Source organism: Vanessa tameamea, chromosome 29 (assembly GCF_037043105.1).
Source record: "Vanessa tameamea isolate UH-Manoa-2023 chromosome 29, ilVanTame1 primary haplotype, whole genome shotgun sequence".
NCBI classification, from domain to species: Eukaryota; Metazoa; Arthropoda; class Insecta; order Lepidoptera; family Nymphalidae; genus Vanessa; species Vanessa tameamea.
In genome coordinates, this window is record NC_087337.1 from 3,043,766 (window position 1) to 3,061,743 (window position 17,978).

General features: G+C 48.5%; 9 protein-coding genes across 9 annotated transcripts in view; all 9 read right to left on the reverse strand.

The window, feature by feature from the left end:
* Positions 1-231, reverse strand: part of LOC135194280 (histone H2B-like) — a 569-nt gene extending 338 nt beyond the window's left edge. The window contains exon 1 of the mRNA XM_064219593.1: positions 49-231. Within this exon, the coding sequence (XP_064075663.1) occupies positions 49-231 (183 nt within the window). The remainder of the gene's footprint in view (positions 1-48) is intronic.
* Positions 232-1,254: 1,023 nt separating this feature from the next.
* Positions 1,255-2,262, reverse strand: LOC135194423 (histone H1B-like). The gene has a single exon (XM_064219844.1). It carries the CDS (start codon positions 2,142-2,144, stop codon positions 1,353-1,355), a length of 792 nt encoding a protein of 263 aa, XP_064075914.1. The 5' UTR covers positions 2,145-2,262; the 3' UTR covers positions 1,255-1,352.
* A 1,085-nt stretch (positions 2,263-3,347) lies between these two features.
* LOC135194455 (histone H4) lies at positions 3,348-3,999 on the reverse strand. The gene has a single exon (XM_064219935.1). It carries the CDS (start codon positions 3,719-3,721, stop codon positions 3,410-3,412), a length of 312 nt encoding a protein of 103 aa, XP_064076005.1. The 5' UTR covers positions 3,722-3,999; the 3' UTR covers positions 3,348-3,409.
* Positions 4,000-4,543: 544 nt separating this feature from the next.
* Positions 4,544-5,063, reverse strand: LOC135194449 (histone H3). Its single transcript, XM_064219928.1, has one exon. It carries the CDS (start codon positions 4,977-4,979, stop codon positions 4,569-4,571), a length of 411 nt encoding a protein of 136 aa, XP_064075998.1. The 5' UTR covers positions 4,980-5,063; the 3' UTR covers positions 4,544-4,568.
* A 649-nt stretch (positions 5,064-5,712) lies between these two features.
* Positions 5,713-6,221, reverse strand: LOC135194453 (histone H2B). The gene has a single exon (XM_064219933.1). The coding sequence runs from the start codon at positions 6,148-6,150 to the stop codon at positions 5,776-5,778; it is 375 nt and encodes a 124-aa protein (XP_064076003.1). The 5' UTR covers positions 6,151-6,221; the 3' UTR covers positions 5,713-5,775.
* Positions 6,222-7,095: 874 nt separating this feature from the next.
* LOC135194451 (histone H2A) lies at positions 7,096-7,545 on the reverse strand. Its single transcript, XM_064219930.1, has one exon. It carries the CDS (start codon positions 7,470-7,472, stop codon positions 7,098-7,100), a length of 375 nt encoding a protein of 124 aa, XP_064076000.1. The 5' UTR covers positions 7,473-7,545; the 3' UTR covers positions 7,096-7,097.
* Positions 7,546-8,495: 950 nt separating this feature from the next.
* On the reverse strand, positions 8,496-9,465 carry LOC135194447 (histone H1B-like). The gene has a single exon (XM_064219926.1). The coding sequence runs from the start codon at positions 9,383-9,385 to the stop codon at positions 8,594-8,596; it is 792 nt and encodes a 263-aa protein (XP_064075996.1). The 5' UTR covers positions 9,386-9,465; the 3' UTR covers positions 8,496-8,593.
* Positions 9,466-15,974: 6,509 nt separating this feature from the next.
* Positions 15,975-16,626, reverse strand: LOC135194454 (histone H4). The gene has a single exon (XM_064219934.1). It carries the CDS (start codon positions 16,346-16,348, stop codon positions 16,037-16,039), a length of 312 nt encoding a protein of 103 aa, XP_064076004.1. The 5' UTR covers positions 16,349-16,626; the 3' UTR covers positions 15,975-16,036.
* A 544-nt stretch (positions 16,627-17,170) lies between these two features.
* On the reverse strand, positions 17,171-17,690 carry LOC135194448 (histone H3). Its single transcript, XM_064219927.1, has one exon. It carries the CDS (start codon positions 17,604-17,606, stop codon positions 17,196-17,198), a length of 411 nt encoding a protein of 136 aa, XP_064075997.1. The 5' UTR covers positions 17,607-17,690; the 3' UTR covers positions 17,171-17,195.
* Between the last annotated feature and the right edge of the window lie 288 nt (positions 17,691-17,978).

Below are 17,978 nucleotides of genomic sequence, written 5' to 3' on the forward strand. Positions count from 1 at the left end.
CCTGGTCTTCTTGTTGTCGCGGGCGGCGTTGCCGGCCAACTCGAGTACTTCAGCGGCTAGGTATTCCATGACGGCCGCGAGATACACGGGTGCACCGGCACCGACGCGCTCTGCGTAGTTACCCTTCCTGAGGAGTCTGTGTATACGTCCGACCGGAAACTGTAGACCGGCACGGTTCGAACGCGACTTTGCCTTCCCCTTGACTTTGCCTCCTTTACCGCGACCGGACATGATTATAGAGAATTAATGAAAAATTAGCAACGCAAATATAAATATGAGAGAGCGGAACGCGTGCGTACGGCTCGGGAGCGCGGTGAACAGTAAAACGGTCGCGTTACTCCGTCCCCTTTTTATACTCGGAACGTAGTCGCGTCTATCGGTGCGGTGGTATCGAGAGAGACTCTGACTCTGTTTGATTGTATTGAAATTGTAAATTGTTAAATTTCTGTTTCTTATTAGTGTATACAGTATAGTATTAAGATTACGACGATGAATGATGTCGAGTTTCGGGAGAGTCGGGCAGTCGGGCGGGGCGGGGCGGGGCGGGTCGGGGGGTTTCGAAATGCGAATGCGAATAGAAAAATGAAGTAAAAATTGTATATATTTATTTAATTTTTTTTTTTTTTTTTTGAACAAAGAAAGAAAGAGATAAAGAAAGGAAGAGTCATAACAACGAAATAAAAAATAATATTAATAAAGTGAAATTAGTCGGGCGCGCGGGTGGTGTGTCCTTTTCGTGTTTCGCGTGCGAGCGATATATTTTGATAAAGATAAAATATAATAATAATAAACATGTACGTACGTATGTTTGTTTGTTTGTTTGTTTGTTGAATTTAATTTAATTGAAGACGTTCGAGTGTGCTGCTCCATCTCTATGATTGTAAATATTATAGATGGATAATGAGGTATGTGGATATTTTTATCATATAATATTAAATTTTTTTTATTTTTTTTTCTTTCCGTTTACGTTTTATATTTTATAAATTTAGAATTAGTTTTGGAATTGTTCATCGTATCGTTCGAAACTTTAACTCATCTTATTCGTCGTCGTCGTCGTAGATTATTACGCACGACGACGAATATATTCGTTTATTATGTGAAACTTATGTTAGCCCTGAAAAGGGCTTTTTGTCGTGCGATTTACGCGCCGCACACGCTTGCATCGTCATCGTCATCGTCACAGTCTTCGTCGTCGTCGTCGTCGTCGTCGTCGACGCGATGGGATCGGACAAATGTATGTCATCGATGATGTTGTTTTTTTTTTTTTGTTGTTGTTGTTGTTGTAGATGATGATGATGACACTTTTGAAAGATGTCATCGTTATTATCACCGCTGCGGCGGCTGCAGGCGACTTACTTTTTAGCGGCGGCGGCGGATGCTTTCTTAGCTGTCGGTTTCGACTTCGGCGTAGCGGCGGCGGCCTTCTTCGGTTTCGGGGCTTTAGGTTTCTTAGTCGGCGGTTTCGCAGTCTTCTTCGCCTTCGATGCGGCGCCCTTCGCCTTCGAAGGAGCGGCCGCCGCGACGGCCTTCTTAGCGGCTGCCGGTTTCTTTTTAGCGGCTGCAGCTTTCTTATCCTTTATCGTCGCCTTCGCCTTCGATTTGGACGGCGATGACGCCGCCGCCGCCGCACCGGACGACGCACCGCCGGCGGCCGCTTTCTTGCCCGCGGCGGCGCCCTTGCCGGCGACGGGAGCGGAGGACGTCGCCTTCTTCGACTTACCCGAAGCGGCCGAGGATGCGGCCTTGCCGCCGGACGCGCCTCCGATTCCGGCACCCGCCGGTTTCTTCGAAGCGGACGATTTCGACTCTAGTTTGAACGAACCCGATGCGCCCTTGCCCTTCGTCTGTATCAGTGCACCCGATTCGACGGCGCTCTTGAGATACTTTCTGATGAACGGAGCCAATTTCTCAGAATCGACTTTGTATTGAGCCGCGATGTATTTCTTGATCGCCTGAAGCGACGAACCGCTACGTTCCTTCAACTCTTTGATGGCGCTGTTCACCATTTCGGATGTTTTAGGATGAGTAGGTTTCGCCTTCGGTTTCTTGGCGGCGGCGCCACCGGCGGCGGCCGCGGACGCCTTCGGTTTCTTCGCAGGGGTCGCCGGTGCCGGCGCTTCGGTTGCTATAGCTGTGTCGGCCATTTTATTTTATTTTATTTAATAAACTCACTACACAATCACACGAAAGATAAATATTAATAGTTGTAGTAGCAGTTGTACCGTGGGATAACAACGTATAACGATATAAAACGTGTCTGATATCGGACGGAGATCGACGCGGCGGAGAGGTCGCTAGTGGTAAGTCGAGTCCGAGCAATACCGTAAGGAGAACCGCGATGTCGCTAGACAATTTCTCGTACGAACGCTTAAAACTTTTCACTAACAGGTATCTTTTCGAATGCGATATTTATATAATTTAAAGTAGTTTTTGACCGTTCTATAACACAAAAAGATACCTCTTGAACCTATCGATCGTTTGAAAGTCGAATTCGTAGCACAGTTCGACAACGATGTGTACGAATCGCGTTTAAATTCGTTATAGTTCTAGTCGCGTACCTAGAGCCTCGTTTAAAAGTTATTTTATTCTATTAAAATAGTTTTAAACGTTTCGTTCTATCGACATATTGAAAGCGAAGATACCTCACTGATAATGTATAAAAGCGCAACTCTTATTCGATAATTTACTAACAATTTTAGCGTGTTCCAAGTCGACGTTCGTAAAACACACTACTACGCGAGTCGATATAAGAAGCACGAGAAAATGTTGTCTGATATGTGAATACTTATCGAATAATATATAAAATATAAACTATTACGATAGATAAATAATACGTGTTTCGAAAGAGAGACCACAGTATCGTATAAATAATAAAAATAATCTACAGTAATCTAGTGTAAGAGCTACGTTTAGAGGCGAGCCTCGAGGCGTGCGAAATATTGTTGGAGGCGCGTTCGTAGCGCGTGAAGTAGAGCCGAAAGAACGACGACGACGACGACGACGAAGACGAATAATTAGTCATATATAATAACGTTTGAATTGTAAACAGAAATTTAAAATTAAATAAATTAAATTACACACTCATTCAGATGCATGGTAAAGTATATTCTACGTTAACGATCGGTCGGTATTACGTCGTAGTCGTCATCGTATCTTATCTATACGATCGTTTTACACGCTTAGAGCTCTTACTCTTATATTCGTATTATTATTAATATGTATTATGTTATTATGTTTAATAGACGTCATTGAACGATTGAAACGAGTATTCAATGTGTATGTAGTATGTATAAACAGATCCATATGCGGCCCTGAAAAGGGCCTTTTTTATATTTAGTTTTCGCAGTATTATTTGTAAATTATTAATTTTTTTTTGTATAATTTTTCAAAATAAAACATCGAAAACATTTTAACCGCCGAAACCGTACAGAGTACGTCCCTGACGTTTCAGGGCGTACACTACGTCCATGGCGGTGACGGTCTTCCTCTTCGCGTGCTCGGTGTAGGTGACGGCGTCGCGGATTACGTTCTCGAGGAACACTTTGAGGACACCGCGAGTCTCTTCGTATATCAGACCGGATATACGTTTCACACCGCCTCTGCGTGCGAGACGACGGATGGCCGGTTTCGTGATACCTTGGATGTTATCACGGAGCACTTTCCTGTGTCGCTTCGCGCCTCCTTTCCCCAGACCCTTTCCACCTTTACCGCGACCGGTCATTTTCTTGTCTTCGGTTTGTCTTGTTTAATCTGAACGGCAAAGAAAGACGTACAGAAATCCGTCCGCTGTCGATCAGAGACGATCACTTTATGGTAGTCTCGTCGTTCTACGCTCGACTGATATATAAGCGCTCGACTAACTACACACGTATGCGTGTCGTTCGCTCCGTGTGCGAAAGAGATGGCGATATCTAAGTGCCATTAGATAGAAAGAGAAAGACTGATAGAGACAGCGTGCAGTCGAAAAAGCTATGGTAGGGATGGCGGCCGAGGGGATGGGGTAAGGGGGGAGTTCATGTATGTGTCTTGTTTATCGGGAGAATGGGGGGGGGGGGGGGGTGAGATATTTTTGTGTTCTTCAAAATTGATATCTTTGCAATAATATTTAATATTTACAATTATGCTCTTAACGATCAATATATCGTCATAAGATCGTAATAATATATGTAATCACACATACACTCACCTCTCACGTTCTCGTATTCGATTGAAATATACATATTTATTTACAATAATAGTATAAAATACACAACGTTTACGTATGTGCGTATTGATATTTCGAATTATGTGTAACGTGTTTATGATAATTTTGATATAAAAATAATTATTGTTATTTGTGAGTAGGTTTTTCGTGACGACTTTGTTACGTTTGAAACGGACGACGAAAAAAAAAAAAAAATTTTTTTTTTCTTTGTTTTTAGATATATATGCGGCCCTGAAAAGGGCCTTTTTGAATATGTTTACTTGCAGTCTATCTGCATATGATACTGCGTATATTATTATTATTTATTTTTTTCTATACGTAGAATTGTGCAAATGAGACTGCGACGACGACGACGCAGACGCAATTAGGCACGTTCTCCTCGGATCCTGCGCGCCAATTGAATATCCTTAGGCATGATCGTCACACGCTTAGCGTGGATAGCGCACAGGTTCGTGTCTTCGAAGAGACCGACGAGATAAGCTTCGCTTGCTTCCTGCAGGGCCATTACGGCGGAACTCTGGAAACGGAGATCGGTCTTGAAGTCTTGAGCGATCTCACGAACGAGACGCTGGAATGGCAGTTTGCGGATCAGAAGCTCAGTGCTCTTCTGGTAACGACGGATCTCACGAAGGGCGACCGTACCGGGTCTGTAACGATGAGGTTTCTTCACACCTCCCGTGGCAGGAGCGCTCTTGCGAGCCGCCTTGGTGGCGAGCTGCTTGCGCGGTGCCTTACCACCGGTAGATTTTCGGGCCGTCTGCTTAGTACGAGCCATCCTTGACGATGAATGAACGAACACGCACGAAACGAAAATTTATTATGACAAACTTAGAGACGTCTCTAGACACGTCCGCACGAAGGGAACGTAGTCGACGGATTAAAATTTTTGTAAAGGAACGTTAGCTTATATACGAGTTCTACTACGGCTAGAGGGACCGCCGCGATGACGATTCGATATATCCGTCTCTCTCTCTCTCTACGCTATGCACGTTCTCTCTCACGCGTTCACTGATCGATGCGAAAAATTCATGTTTGAGTTGTTGTTATTATTATTATTATTATTAGATATATTTTTAATGAATTAATATTATTATTCTTTCAGATATCATCGGCCTACGTCGAACGAGTTAAACGCAGGATATATATGATACGAGATCGAAATGAATGAGAAGATCGACGGAATCGACAGTACGGCGGCGGCTTCGAGCTTACAGCGCTACAGCTCTACAGGAAGGTAACTACGACGATCAAATATATTATATATCTCTAATTAAAATTCGATTCAAGACTAGTAAAGAAAAGAAAACTGTTTTTGTATATGTTAATAATTAGGAATCTTATCAGAGTATGTATGTGTGTATTATATATGTGTATAATTAATCGATTAAATATGTTAATAAATAAACATGTAGTATTATTGTTATTTGATGATAATAATAATAATAATAATAAACGACGGCTAAATCGTTTGAAACTTTAAATTATTGTTTATCGAAACTCTTTGTGGCCCTGAAAAGGGCCTTTTTATTATTATCTCCTTCATAAATCGTAGCGTTCTACTACGGCTTCGTTTACTTGGAGCTCGTGTACTTCGTTACGGCCTTAGTACCTTCGCTCACGGCGTGCTTGGCGAGCTCGCCGGGCAGAAGAAGCCTCACCGAAGTCTGCACCTCCCTCGAGGTGATCGTCGATCGCTTGTTGTAGTGAGCGAGACGAGAAGCCTCGGCGGCGATGCGCTCGAAGATATCGTTCACGAAAGAGTTCATGATCGACATGGCCTTACTCGAGATACCGGTGTCGGGATGTACCTGTTTCAGTACTTTGTAAATGTAGATTGCGTAGCTCTCCTTCCTCTTATGCTTCTTCTTCTTCTTGTCCGACTTGGAGATGTTCTTCTGAGCTTTGCCCGATTTCTTGGCGGCCTTTCCGCTAGTCTTAGGCGGCATGATGACGAATAAACAAATTCACAATAATGCAATCGAAACTTAATCTCGTGTGATACACGTGCGAACCGTACGGGAGCGCAAGCGAAACTGGAGAGTATCGTTTCGTACTCTCGGATTTTGTTTAAATAAGGCCCGCGCGGCACGCGTAGCGTTCGCGCATACGGTGCGGCATACAGACGCAGAACTCTATCGACCAATCAGAAACGATCGTCGCGCTTAGTACGAGAGGGGCGGAGAGTAGAGGGAGAGGGGGAGAGTGTTATTAGGTTCTCGTTTTAAAACGATACGAAAAATATTCCTCCCTCCCCTACCCCACCGACCGCATCTCTATGATCATGATTACTATACGAATAGACTTAAAGCTGAAATCATTAATATATTATTTTAAAATTTAGAATGTTTATATCATCTAATCGATTTATATGTAAATATTATTAATAACAACAAATAAAATATATCATCTCTCTATAAGACAGACAGCTCAGACAGTTATAGTTATTATGATGATTGAAAATTTTAGATCGAAATATTATTTAATAATTATCGTAAATAATAAAATAATTTTAATGTGTATATATATTCTATCGTCGTAGCGTACACTGTAATAGCAGCAGCAGCAGTAGTAGTGTTAGTGTTAGTAGTGATTCTCTACGTTCAACTAAAGAGTTCAACGAGCGTTTAAATGGTGCGTATAAAATATCGAATGACATGTAATCAACGTCGAGACGTCATAATCGTTTAGGAAACATAACATTTTTTAATGCATATCAGATATATTTTGTGGCCCTGAAAAGGGCCTTTTTATTCGTTATCACGATGAAGAACGAGTTCGTTCGTTCGATCGTTCGCATGTAACATCGCAATGTATATAATAACAAATTTGATGACTACAATAACGACGACGACGACGACGACGACCGTTCCGCAACGTCACCGCACACAAGTGTTTAAGCCTTCTTCTCGGTCTTCTTGGGCAGAAGTACGGCTTGGATGTTAGGTAGGACGCCACCTTGTGCGATAGTCACGCCCGAGAGCAACTTGTTCAGCTCCTCGTCGTTACGGATCGCCAACTGTAGATGTCTCGGTATGATCCTGGTCTTCTTGTTGTCGCGGGCGGCGTTGCCGGCCAACTCGAGTACTTCAGCGGCTAGGTATTCCATGACGGCCGCGAGATACACGGGTGCACCGGCACCGACGCGCTCTGCGTAGTTACCCTTCCTGAGGAGTCTGTGTATACGTCCGACCGGAAACTGTAGACCGGCACGGTTCGAACGCGACTTTGCCTTCCCCTTGACTTTGCCTCCTTTACCGCGACCGGACATGATTATAGAGAATTAATGAAAAATTAGCAACGCAAATATAAATATGAGAGAGCGGAACGCGTGCGTACGGCTCGGGAGCGCGGTGAACAGTAAAACGGTCGCGTTACTCCGTCCCCTTTTTATACTCGGAACGTAGTCGCGTCTATCGGTGCGGTGGTATCGAGAGAGACTCTGACTCTGTTTGATTGTATTGAAATTGTAAATTGTTAAATTTCTGTTTCTTATTAGTGTATACAGTATAGTATTAAGATTACGACGATGAATGATGTCGAGTTTCGGGAGAGTCGGGCAGTCGGGCGGGGCGGGGCGGGGCGGGTCGGGGGGTTTCGAAATGCGAATGCGAATAGAAAAATGAAGTAAAAATTGTATATATTTATTTAATTTTTTTTTTTTTTTTTTGAACAAAGAAAGAAAGAGATAAAGAAAGGAAGAGTCATAACAACGAAATAAAAAATAATATTAATAAAGTGAAATTAGTCGGGCGCGCGGGTGGTGTGTCCTTTTCGTGTTTCGCGTGCGAGCGATATATTTTGATAAAGATAAAATATAATAATAATAAACATGTACGTACGTATGTTTGTTTGTTTGTTTGTTTGTTGAATTTAATTTAATTGAAGACGTTCGAGTGTGCTGCTCCATCTCTATGATTGTAAATATTATAGATGGATAATGAGGTATGTGGATATTTTTATCATATAATATTAAATTTTTTTTATTTTTTTTTCTTTCCGTTTACGTTTTATATTTTATAAATTTAGAATTAGTTTTGGAATTGTTCATCGTATCGTTCGAAACTTTAACTCATCTTATTCGTCGTCGTCGTCGTAGATTATTACGCACGACGACGAATATATTCGTTTATTATGTGAAACTTATGTTAGCCCTGAAAAGGGCTTTTTGTCGTGCGATTTACGCGCCGCACACGCTTGCATCGTCATCGTCATCGTCACAGTCTTCGTCGTCGTCGTCGTCGTCGTCGTCGACGCGATGGGATCGGACAAATGTATGTCATCGATGATGTTGTTTTTTTTTTTTTGTTGTTGTTGTTGTTGTAGATGATGATGATGACACTTTTGAAAGATGTCATCGTTATTATCACCGCTGCGGCGGCTGCAGGCGACTTACTTTTTAGCGGCGGCGGCGGATGCTTTCTTAGCTGTCGGTTTCGACTTCGGCGTAGCGGCGGCGGCCTTCTTCGGTTTCGGGGCTTTAGGTTTCTTAGTCGGCGGTTTCGCAGTCTTCTTCGCCTTCGATGCGGCGCCCTTCGCCTTCGAAGGAGCGGCCGCCGCGACGGCCTTCTTAGCGGCTGCCGGTTTCTTTTTAGCGGCTGCAGCTTTCTTATCCTTTATCGTCGCCTTCGCCTTCGATTTGGACGGCGATGACGCCGCCGCCGCCGCACCGGACGACGCACCGCCGGCGGCCGCTTTCTTGCCCGCGGCGGCGCCCTTGCCGGCGACGGGAGCGGAGGACGTCGCCTTCTTCGACTTACCCGAAGCGGCCGAGGATGCGGCCTTGCCGCCGGACGCGCCTCCGATTCCGGCACCCGCCGGTTTCTTCGAAGCGGACGATTTCGACTCTAGTTTGAACGAACCCGATGCGCCCTTGCCCTTCGTCTGTATCAGTGCACCCGATTCGACGGCGCTCTTGAGATACTTTCTGATGAACGGAGCCAATTTCTCAGAATCGACTTTGTATTGAGCCGCGATGTATTTCTTGATCGCCTGAAGCGACGAACCGCTACGTTCCTTCAACTCTTTGATGGCGCTGTTCACCATTTCGGATGTTTTAGGATGAGTAGGTTTCGCCTTCGGTTTCTTGGCGGCGGCGCCACCGGCGGCGGCCGCGGACGCCTTCGGTTTCTTCGCAGGGGTCGCCGGTGCCGGCGCTTCGGTTGCTATAGCTGTGTCGGCCATTTTATTTTATTTTATTTAATAAACTCACTACACAATCACACGAAAGATAAATATTAATAGTTGTAGTAGCAGTTGTACCGTGGGATAACAACGTATAACGATATAAAACGTGTCTGTGTAGAGGATCTTCCTGCTTGGCTTGTGGGCCGAGCCGGGTACGGGCATCGAGGCTTGCCTCCTAACCCGGGCATGTCCTCAGCGGTAGCACGCAGCTACCGCGTCATGCAATTCTGACCCGATGGGTCAGGGTCCTATGGACCCAGTGGTATGTCCGATTGGTTTGTCTGATCCGATTGGGTGTCATGTCCGAGTGGTTGTCATATCCGAGTGGTTGTCATATCCGGTGGTTGCGTCGTCCTATTGTTGTTGCTCCAAACCGTCTTCGTCGATGCCTGCGTCGGGGCAGGTGGTCGGCGATAGCAGGAGCTCACGAGGTTGAGGACGCCCGTCAGGTGGTCTCGCATGTAGTGGGGCTATGCCGTGGAGGTGTCTGCACGCACTGTTGTCCGCTCTTGCGAACATTGAGCGTGCGAGATGGCGGACGAACTCCTCCACGGTGGGCGTCCTGGTGTCTCTGTGTATGACGTCGTTCCTGACGTACCTCGGAGCTCCGACTATGAGACGCAGGCATCGGTTCTGCTGGATCTGTATCCTCCGTCTCTGGCTCGCCGAACATAGGGCGAACCAGGCGGGAGCCGCATACGTCAAACGCGAGCGGACGTAGGCACCGTAGATCCTCAGTTTGGTCTTCAGTTGGAGGCGGGATGCGAAGAGGGTGTGCAGCTTCGACCGGGCCGCCGCAGCATGGCTCACCGCCCGATTAACGGTGGGAATCATTTGCAGCGTTCGGTCGATGTGACACCCCAAGTAGCAAACTGAGGTCTGCCACTCTACGTCCTGGCCTCGGAGGGTGAGTTGACGCATGGGTTTTTTGGCTCCGACTAGCAGAGCGGCCGTCTTCCCGACGTTGACGGCCATCCTCCACTTGTCGAGCCATTCCGGAAGCAGATCCAGCAGGCGCTGCATTTTATTTGCAGCGACGATTTGGTGATAGGACGACGCGAAGAACGCGCTGTCGTCCGCATAAAGGGCCAACAGCACGTCCTCTTCACCCTCACGCAGATGGTCGCGGAGGGTGGGAATGTCGTCCGTGTACACCGCGTATAGACGCGGTGACAGACAGCTACCCTGGGGTACTCCTGCTCGGATGGGGCGCGGTTGGGAGTCCGCGCCTTCCACCGAGACGTAAAAGCTTCGGCCTTCCAAAAATGACGCCACTATTCGCACCATCGCGAGAGGCGCCGAGGTGTTCAAGAGTTTAGCCAGGAGGCCGGCATGCCACACCCGGTCGAAGGCCTTCTCCATATCGAGAAAGACCCCGACGGTGGGATGCCTTCTGTTCTTCTCGCTGGCTAAATGGCTGAGGACTCTCGTCAGCTGGAGCGTCGTTGAGTGGCTACTGCGGAACCCGAACTGCTCCTCGCGCAGGGGCAGGTGAGGAGCGAGTCTTCGCAGTAGCAGACGCTCGAACAGCTTGGCGATGTGCGACAGTAGCGTAATCGGCCGATAGCTTGACGGAAGCCGGCGGTCTTTACCCGGCTTCGGCAGGACGATGACCTTCCCCGTCTTCCATAACTCGGGGAAGTGTCCTGTTCGGAGTATCCCGTTGAATGTCCTCGTGAGCGCATCGAGGCTTCCGTTGGGTAGCTGCATCAACGCGGCGTTGGTGATCCCGTCTGGGCCTGGCGCCTTCCGCTTTGGTAGTCGGAAGACTGCCTTCCGCAACTCGGACAGGGAGATGAGTTCGTCTTCCTGGAGTGGCGGAATCTGGGCCGACAGGAACGTTTCCACTTTCTCGTGGACCGCCGCGTGATGTCGGACGACATTCGGGTTTGTCACATCCGGTGGGTTCGGAGTGAACTGCACCTCTAGATGTTCCGCCAGGATTTCTGCTCTCTCACTGGCGGCGTATCTTCTGTTACCCGCTCTATCTAGGAGCGGGTAGATTGGTGAGTCCACTCCGGACAGTTCCTTGCAGAGGCGATATAGTGCCGTGTCGTGCTCGGATGCTCGATCGATGGTGATTTCCCAGTGATCATCATCGAGAGCCACGAGCGCACGCGACACCTCCTCTGCAAGTCTGTTTAGGTCACGCTTCACCCTCGGGCAGCGCGTTCGTGCCCAGAGTCGGCGAAGCTCCCTCTTCCTCCGCAGTTTGGCACGGAGCGAGCTCGGTAGCTGGTCCCGACGTCCGTTGGTACTTCCGTCTACTCCACCACTTTGTGTGGTGGCTGCTTCTTTGGCCTTTTTGATCGCCTCGGTGATTGCGGAAGCAGCCCCTTCGACATCGGCAGGTGTCGATATCGGGACCGTGAGCTCGAGCCCCGTGAGTTCGGAGGAAAAGCGCCTCCAGTCGACCCGCGATCTCGGGGGACGAAGCACTCTGAACTCCCGTTCGAGGGTGAGCGTGACGAGTATGGGCAGGTGTTGAGTGTTGAGGTCATAGTTGACCTCAACATCGATGGGGCAGTCTAGTCCTTGATGCAGCACTATGTCCAGAACGTCCGGCTGGTATGTTGCGACCGTAGGTATGTGGGTCGGCGCTCCTGGACCCAGCACACCATAGCCGTGACGTTCGCTGTCCTCGAGCAGCTGCTTGCCGGCCCAGTTGATGATACGCGAGCCCCAGGCATGGTGCTTCGCGTTGAGATCACCAACTACCAGTGTGGGCAGCTGCGAGCTAAAGAGCGTCTGGACATCGGTGCTGCGGATTGACGTTCCGGGTGGCTTGTAGGCGGCATACAGAAGGAGCTCCTTCTCACCAGCTTGCACACGTACTCCCTGCGTTCGCAGACTCACGTAGGGGGCGTGCGCAAGTTCCTCGTGTACGATGTCCCTCCTCACAAGGGCTGCCGTGCCCCTGAATGGGGCGCCCCGTGGGGAGACCTCGTCGCGCCGGTACACGAAGAAGTTCGGGATGCGGAGCTCTGCTTCTTCCGAGAGCTTAGTCTCGCCCAGGAGAATGATATGTGCATTCTGCAACTGGGCGAGTAAGGTTAGCTCTCGGATGTGGCCTCTGATGCCGCCTGGGTTCCAGTATATGATTCTCAGCTGGAATTTAGCTGCGCTAAGGAGGCTATTCCAGCTGAGATCGCCGGTATGATATCCTGGCCTTGGGTGTATGCTACCAGGATAGCCGTAAGCGCCTCCATGAAGACCCGGATGATGGTGGTAGTGTCCGGGTCTCTTCTTGTCGGTTGTGTGGGCGCGTCCCGGCGCTCGGCCTGTGCCACCCTTAGGGCCCCTGCTTCATGTTCATGTTGCTGCTGGGCCCTGGGAGCTGCCCTCGTCTCTCGTCTTGGCCGCGTCACCTGCCTCGGTTGCGGTGTAGACGCCGCCGCTGGCTCCGACCTAGCCGGTCTCGCTGCCCTCTTCTTCCTCCTCCTATTCCTTTTTTTCGGAATAGGTTGGCCCCTTTCGATCGGCTGATTGGCCGGGGGGGCCAGGGAGGTGGGTGCAGGTCCTGTCGCTGGCGCTTGTTGTTCTGCCGGTATTCTTCTCGGCGCCGGGACGGGGGGACGACTGTCCCTGTCCGGCTGCTCCGGCTGCTCCGGCTCCTGTCGAGTGGGGGGGGCGTGCAGTTCACCGCCCTCCCTCTGCCTTCTTCTTATTGCGGCTTTTCCTTTGGGTGCCGGCGGTTGGGGTTGGGGAGGTGGCACAATGATACCCCTCCTTCTGGCCTCCCTCTTATAGACCGCGCACCTGCGGTCCTTCGCCGTGTGCGCCTTCCCGCAGTTGGCGCATGTCGGCGGTTCTTCGAGGGGGCGCGGGCAGTCCCTGGCCAAGTGTTCGCCGGCACAACGAACACACTTTATGGGCCGATGGCAATTGGCCGAGGCGTGACCGAAGGCCTGGCATCGGTGGCATTGGGGAGGGCTCCTGGCCCCTTTCCAGGCCTCCACCAAGAGGCCGGGCATGCACAGGAGCTCGGTCACCTTGTAGAGCTCGTTGAGCTCTTGCTCTTTAAGGTGAGCGAGCTGCACGAAGTACGTGCACCCGTGCCTGCCCTTGCCTACCGGAATCGCCTTCGCGCGCTCAGCTGGGAACCCCAGGTTGCGCAGCGCAGCGATGACTTCCTCGGAGGGGGTGTCGAAGGGCAGCCCCCTGATTGCTATTTTTGTTGGCAGTTCCGTGGCGGGACTATAGCAAAACCAGGATATGGAGTTATCCTGGTTTCTAGCCTCCGTGAGGTGCCTCTGCACCACCCGGAATTCTTCCGCCGATCCGGGCAGAAAGCGGACCCCTTTCCCCATGGGGCGCGCGTTCGGGGCGTGTCCTAATTTCTTTTTGATATGTTCAAAGTGCCGCGTCCAGTTCGGCAGGCACTCCGCCGTAATTGGCGGGTATTCTGAGCGCGGCAACTTCGTTGATGGTGGCAATTGCGGGGGGGCCCGTCCTCCTGGTGAGGCCGGTGCTGCGGCCGCAGCCGCGTATGAGAGGCCTGACGGCCCCGGCTGTGGTGAGTCCGGGCGTGGTGGCGAGGTCTCTCCAGCCATCGAGGCTAAGGCCGCGTAACTGGTCGAGTCACGCGGCCAAGACTCCTGTGTTCCCCCCTCGAGGGGTGAGGGGGATCGCGGCGGTTGTAGGTGCTCCATATGCGGAGGCACCTCGGTCGCCTCCATGTAAGCCTCACTCGAGGCGGGCGACTCGGTGCGCGGTGGGTCTTCCTTCGCCGGAGTGGTCGGCGGAGAGGGTTGCGGGGGGGACGCGTCTGTCCTCGGGCGCTTGTCCTCCCCCTCCGTGGATTCAGGGGACGAATCCGGCCTCGGGCGCTTCGCTCCTTCCGCGCTGGTTGTAGTCTCAGCTACAACAGCTGCGAAGTACGCGTCGGCGTCCCGGTCCTCCTCTTCGTCCCCTGGCTCCGCATGCACGATGCGAATAGTGGGGCGCGGGGGGGGCGGCGGAGGTGCGGGGGACGGGCACGGTCGTGTTGTCGAAGATGTCTCTCCGAACAACAGACCGCGGTATCCCCGACCTTCCTCGGCCGCGCTTTCGTTGGTCTAAGGGGGGGGGCTCCCCCCCTTCAGACATGGTGGTGTTCCTTCTGTCCTACTACCCTGTTAAAGCCTGAACGGTATTCGCCACCTCAGCGCGTGCAACCCAGCCAGGTGAGACCCTAAAGGGAGGCCCAGCTAAGCGCCCGCGAGCGGAAGTTCCTACCGTTCACGCTGGTTGTCGAGGGCGTCGGCAGTCAATTCCTGTTGATCCTGCAGGAATTTTTATAAGTAAAAATGTGCAGGATCACGTGCGTACTCCTTCCGAGCGGGTATGACAGCTCCACGCAACTTGAACCGGCCGTTTCCTCAAGCCAACGCCTTGCGACGCGGCGAGTACAACTGCACCGGGGGGGGGCGTTGCGGGGGGCGGGGAATATCCAAAATCGGAATTTGCACACTGGGTGTCTCCAACCAACACAGTAGCAACGATATAAAAACGTGTCTGATATCGGACGGAGATCGACGCGGCGGAGAGGTCGCTAGTGGTAAGTCGAGTCCGAGCAATACCGTAAGGAGAACCGCGATGTCGCTAGACAATTTCTCGTACGAACGCTTAAAACTTTTCACTAACAGGTATCTTTTCGAATGCGATATTTATATAATTTAAAGTAGTTTTTGACCGTTCTATAACACAAAAAGATACCTCTTGAACCTATCGATCGTTTGAAAGTCGAATTCGTAGCACAGTTCGACAACGATGTGTACGAATCGCGTTTAAATTCGTTATAGTTCTAGTCGCGTACCTAGAGCCTCGTTTAAAAGTTATTTTATTCTATTAAAATAGTTTTAAACGTTTCGTTCTATCGACATATTGAAAGCGAAGATACCTCACTGATAATGTATAAAAGCGCAACTCTTATTCGATAATTTACTAACAATTTTAGCGTGTTCCAAGTCGACGTTCGTAAAACACACTACTACGCGAGTCGATATAAGAAGCACGAGAAAATGTTGTCTGATATGTGAATACTTATCGAATAATATATAAAATATAAACTATTACGATAGATAAATAATACGTGTTTCGAAAGAGAGACCACAGTATCGTATAAATAATAAAAATAATCTACAGTAATCTAGTGTAAGAGCTACGTTTAGAGGCGAGCCTCGAGGCGTGCGAAATATTGTTGGAGGCGCGTTCGTAGCGCGTGAAGTAGAGCCGAAAGAACGACGACGACGACGACGACGAAGACGAATAATTAGTCATATATAATAACGTTTGAATTGTAAACAGAAATTTAAAATTAAATAAATTAAATTACACACTCATTCAGATGCATGGTAAAGTATATTCTACGTTAACGATCGGTCGGTATTACGTCGTAGTCGTCATCGTATCTTATCTATACGATCGTTTTACACGCTTAGAGCTCTTACTCTTATATTCGTATTATTATTAATATGTATTATGTTATTATGTTTAATAGACGTCATTGAACGATTGAAACGAGTATTCAATGTGTATGTAGTATGTATAAACAGATCCATATGCGGCCCTGAAAAGGGCCTTTTTTATATTTAGTTTTCGCAGTATTATTTGTAAATTATTAATTTTTTTTTGTATAATTTTTCAAAATAAAACATCGAAAACATTTTAACCGCCGAAACCGTACAGAGTACGTCCCTGACGTTTCAGGGCGTACACTACGTCCATGGCGGTGACGGTCTTCCTCTTCGCGTGCTCGGTGTAGGTGACGGCGTCGCGGATTACGTTCTCGAGGAACACTTTGAGGACACCGCGAGTCTCTTCGTATATCAGACCGGATATACGTTTCACACCGCCTCTGCGTGCGAGACGACGGATGGCCGGTTTCGTGATACCTTGGATGTTATCACGGAGCACTTTCCTGTGTCGCTTCGCGCCTCCTTTCCCCAGACCCTTTCCACCTTTACCGCGACCGGTCATTTTCTTGTCTTCGGTTTGTCTTGTTTAATCTGAACGGCAAAGAAAGACGTACAGAAATCCGTCCGCTGTCGATCAGAGACGATCACTTTATGGTAGTCTCGTCGTTCTACGCTCGACTGATATATAAGCGCTCGACTAACTACACACGTATGCGTGTCGTTCGCTCCGTGTGCGAAAGAGATGGCGATATCTAAGTGCCATTAGATAGAAAGAGAAAGACTGATAGAGACAGCGTGCAGTCGAAAAAGCTATGGTAGGGATGGCGGCCGAGGGGATGGGGTAAGGGGGGAGTTCATGTATGTGTCTTGTTTATCGGGAGAATGGGGGGGGGGGGGGGGTGAGATATTTTTGTGTTCTTCAAAATTGATATCTTTGCAATAATATTTAATATTTACAATTATGCTCTTAACGATCAATATATCGTCATAAGATCGTAATAATATATGTAATCACACATACACTCACCTCTCACGTTCTCGTATTCGATTGAAATATACATATTTATTTACAATAATAGTATAAAATACACAACGTTTACGTATGTGCGTATTGATATTTCGAATTATGTGTAACGTGTTTATGATAATTTTGATATAAAAATAATTATTGTTATTTGTGAGTAGGTTTTTCGTGACGACTTTGTTACGTTTGAAACGGACGACGAAAAAAAAAAAAAAATTTTTTTTTTCTTTGTTTTTAGATATATATGCGGCCCTGAAAAGGGCCTTTTTGAATATGTTTACTTGCAGTCTATCTGCATATGATACTGCGTATATTATTATTATTTATTTTTTTCTATACGTAGAATTGTGCAAATGAGACTGCGACGACGACGACGCAGACGCAATTAGGCACGTTCTCCTCGGATCCTGCGCGCCAATTGAATATCCTTAGGCATGATCGTCACACGCTTAGCGTGGATAGCGCACAGGTTCGTGTCTTCGAAGAGACCGACGAGATAAGCTTCGCTTGCTTCCTGCAGGGCCATTACGGCGGAACTCTGGAAACGGAGATCGGTCTTGAAGTCTTGAGCGATCTCACGAACGAGACGCTGGAATGGCAGTTTGCGGATCAGAAGCTCAGTGCTCTTCTGGTAACGACGGATCTCACGAAGGGCGACCGTACCGGGTCTGTAACGATGAGGTTTCTTCACACCTCCCGTGGCAGGAGCGCTCTTGCGAGCCGCCTTGGTGGCGAGCTGCTTGCGCGGTGCCTTACCACCGGTAGATTTTCGGGCCGTCTGCTTAGTACGAGCCATCCTTGACGATGAATGAACGAACACGCACGAAACGAAAATTTATTATGACAAACTTAGAGACGTCTCTAGACACGTCCGCACGAAGGGAACGTAGTCGACGGATTAAAATTTTTGTAAAGGAACGTTAGCTTATATACGAGTTCTACTACGGCTAGAGGGACCGCCGCGATGACGATTCGATATATCCGTCTCTCTCTCTCTCTACGCTATGCACGTTCTCTCTCACGCGTTCACTGATCGATGCGAAAAATTCATGTTTGAGTTGTTGTTATTATTATTATTATTATTAGATATATTTTTAATGAATTAATATTATTATTCTTTCAGATATCATCGGCCTACGTCGAACGAGTTAAACGCAGGATATATATG

Excerpts from the sequence above, each read along its gene's own strand:
- LOC135194423 (XM_064219844.1), bottom strand. The coding sequence starts at position 2,144 with ATGGCCGACACAGCTATAGCAACCGAAGCGCCGGCACCGGCGACCCCT.
- LOC135194455 (XM_064219935.1), bottom strand. The coding sequence starts at position 3,721 with ATGACCGGTCGCGGTAAAGGTGGAAAGGGTCTGGGGAAAGGAGGCGCG.
- LOC135194449 (XM_064219928.1), bottom strand. The coding sequence starts at position 4,979 with ATGGCTCGTACTAAGCAGACGGCCCGAAAATCTACCGGTGGTAAGGCA.
- LOC135194453 (XM_064219933.1), bottom strand. The coding sequence starts at position 6,150 with ATGCCGCCTAAGACTAGCGGAAAGGCCGCCAAGAAATCGGGCAAAGCT.
- LOC135194451 (XM_064219930.1), bottom strand. The coding sequence starts at position 7,472 with ATGTCCGGTCGCGGTAAAGGAGGCAAAGTCAAGGGGAAGGCAAAGTCG.
- LOC135194447 (XM_064219926.1), bottom strand. The coding sequence starts at position 9,385 with ATGGCCGACACAGCTATAGCAACCGAAGCGCCGGCACCGGCGACCCCT.
- LOC135194454 (XM_064219934.1), bottom strand. The coding sequence starts at position 16,348 with ATGACCGGTCGCGGTAAAGGTGGAAAGGGTCTGGGGAAAGGAGGCGCG.
- LOC135194448 (XM_064219927.1), bottom strand. The coding sequence starts at position 17,606 with ATGGCTCGTACTAAGCAGACGGCCCGAAAATCTACCGGTGGTAAGGCA.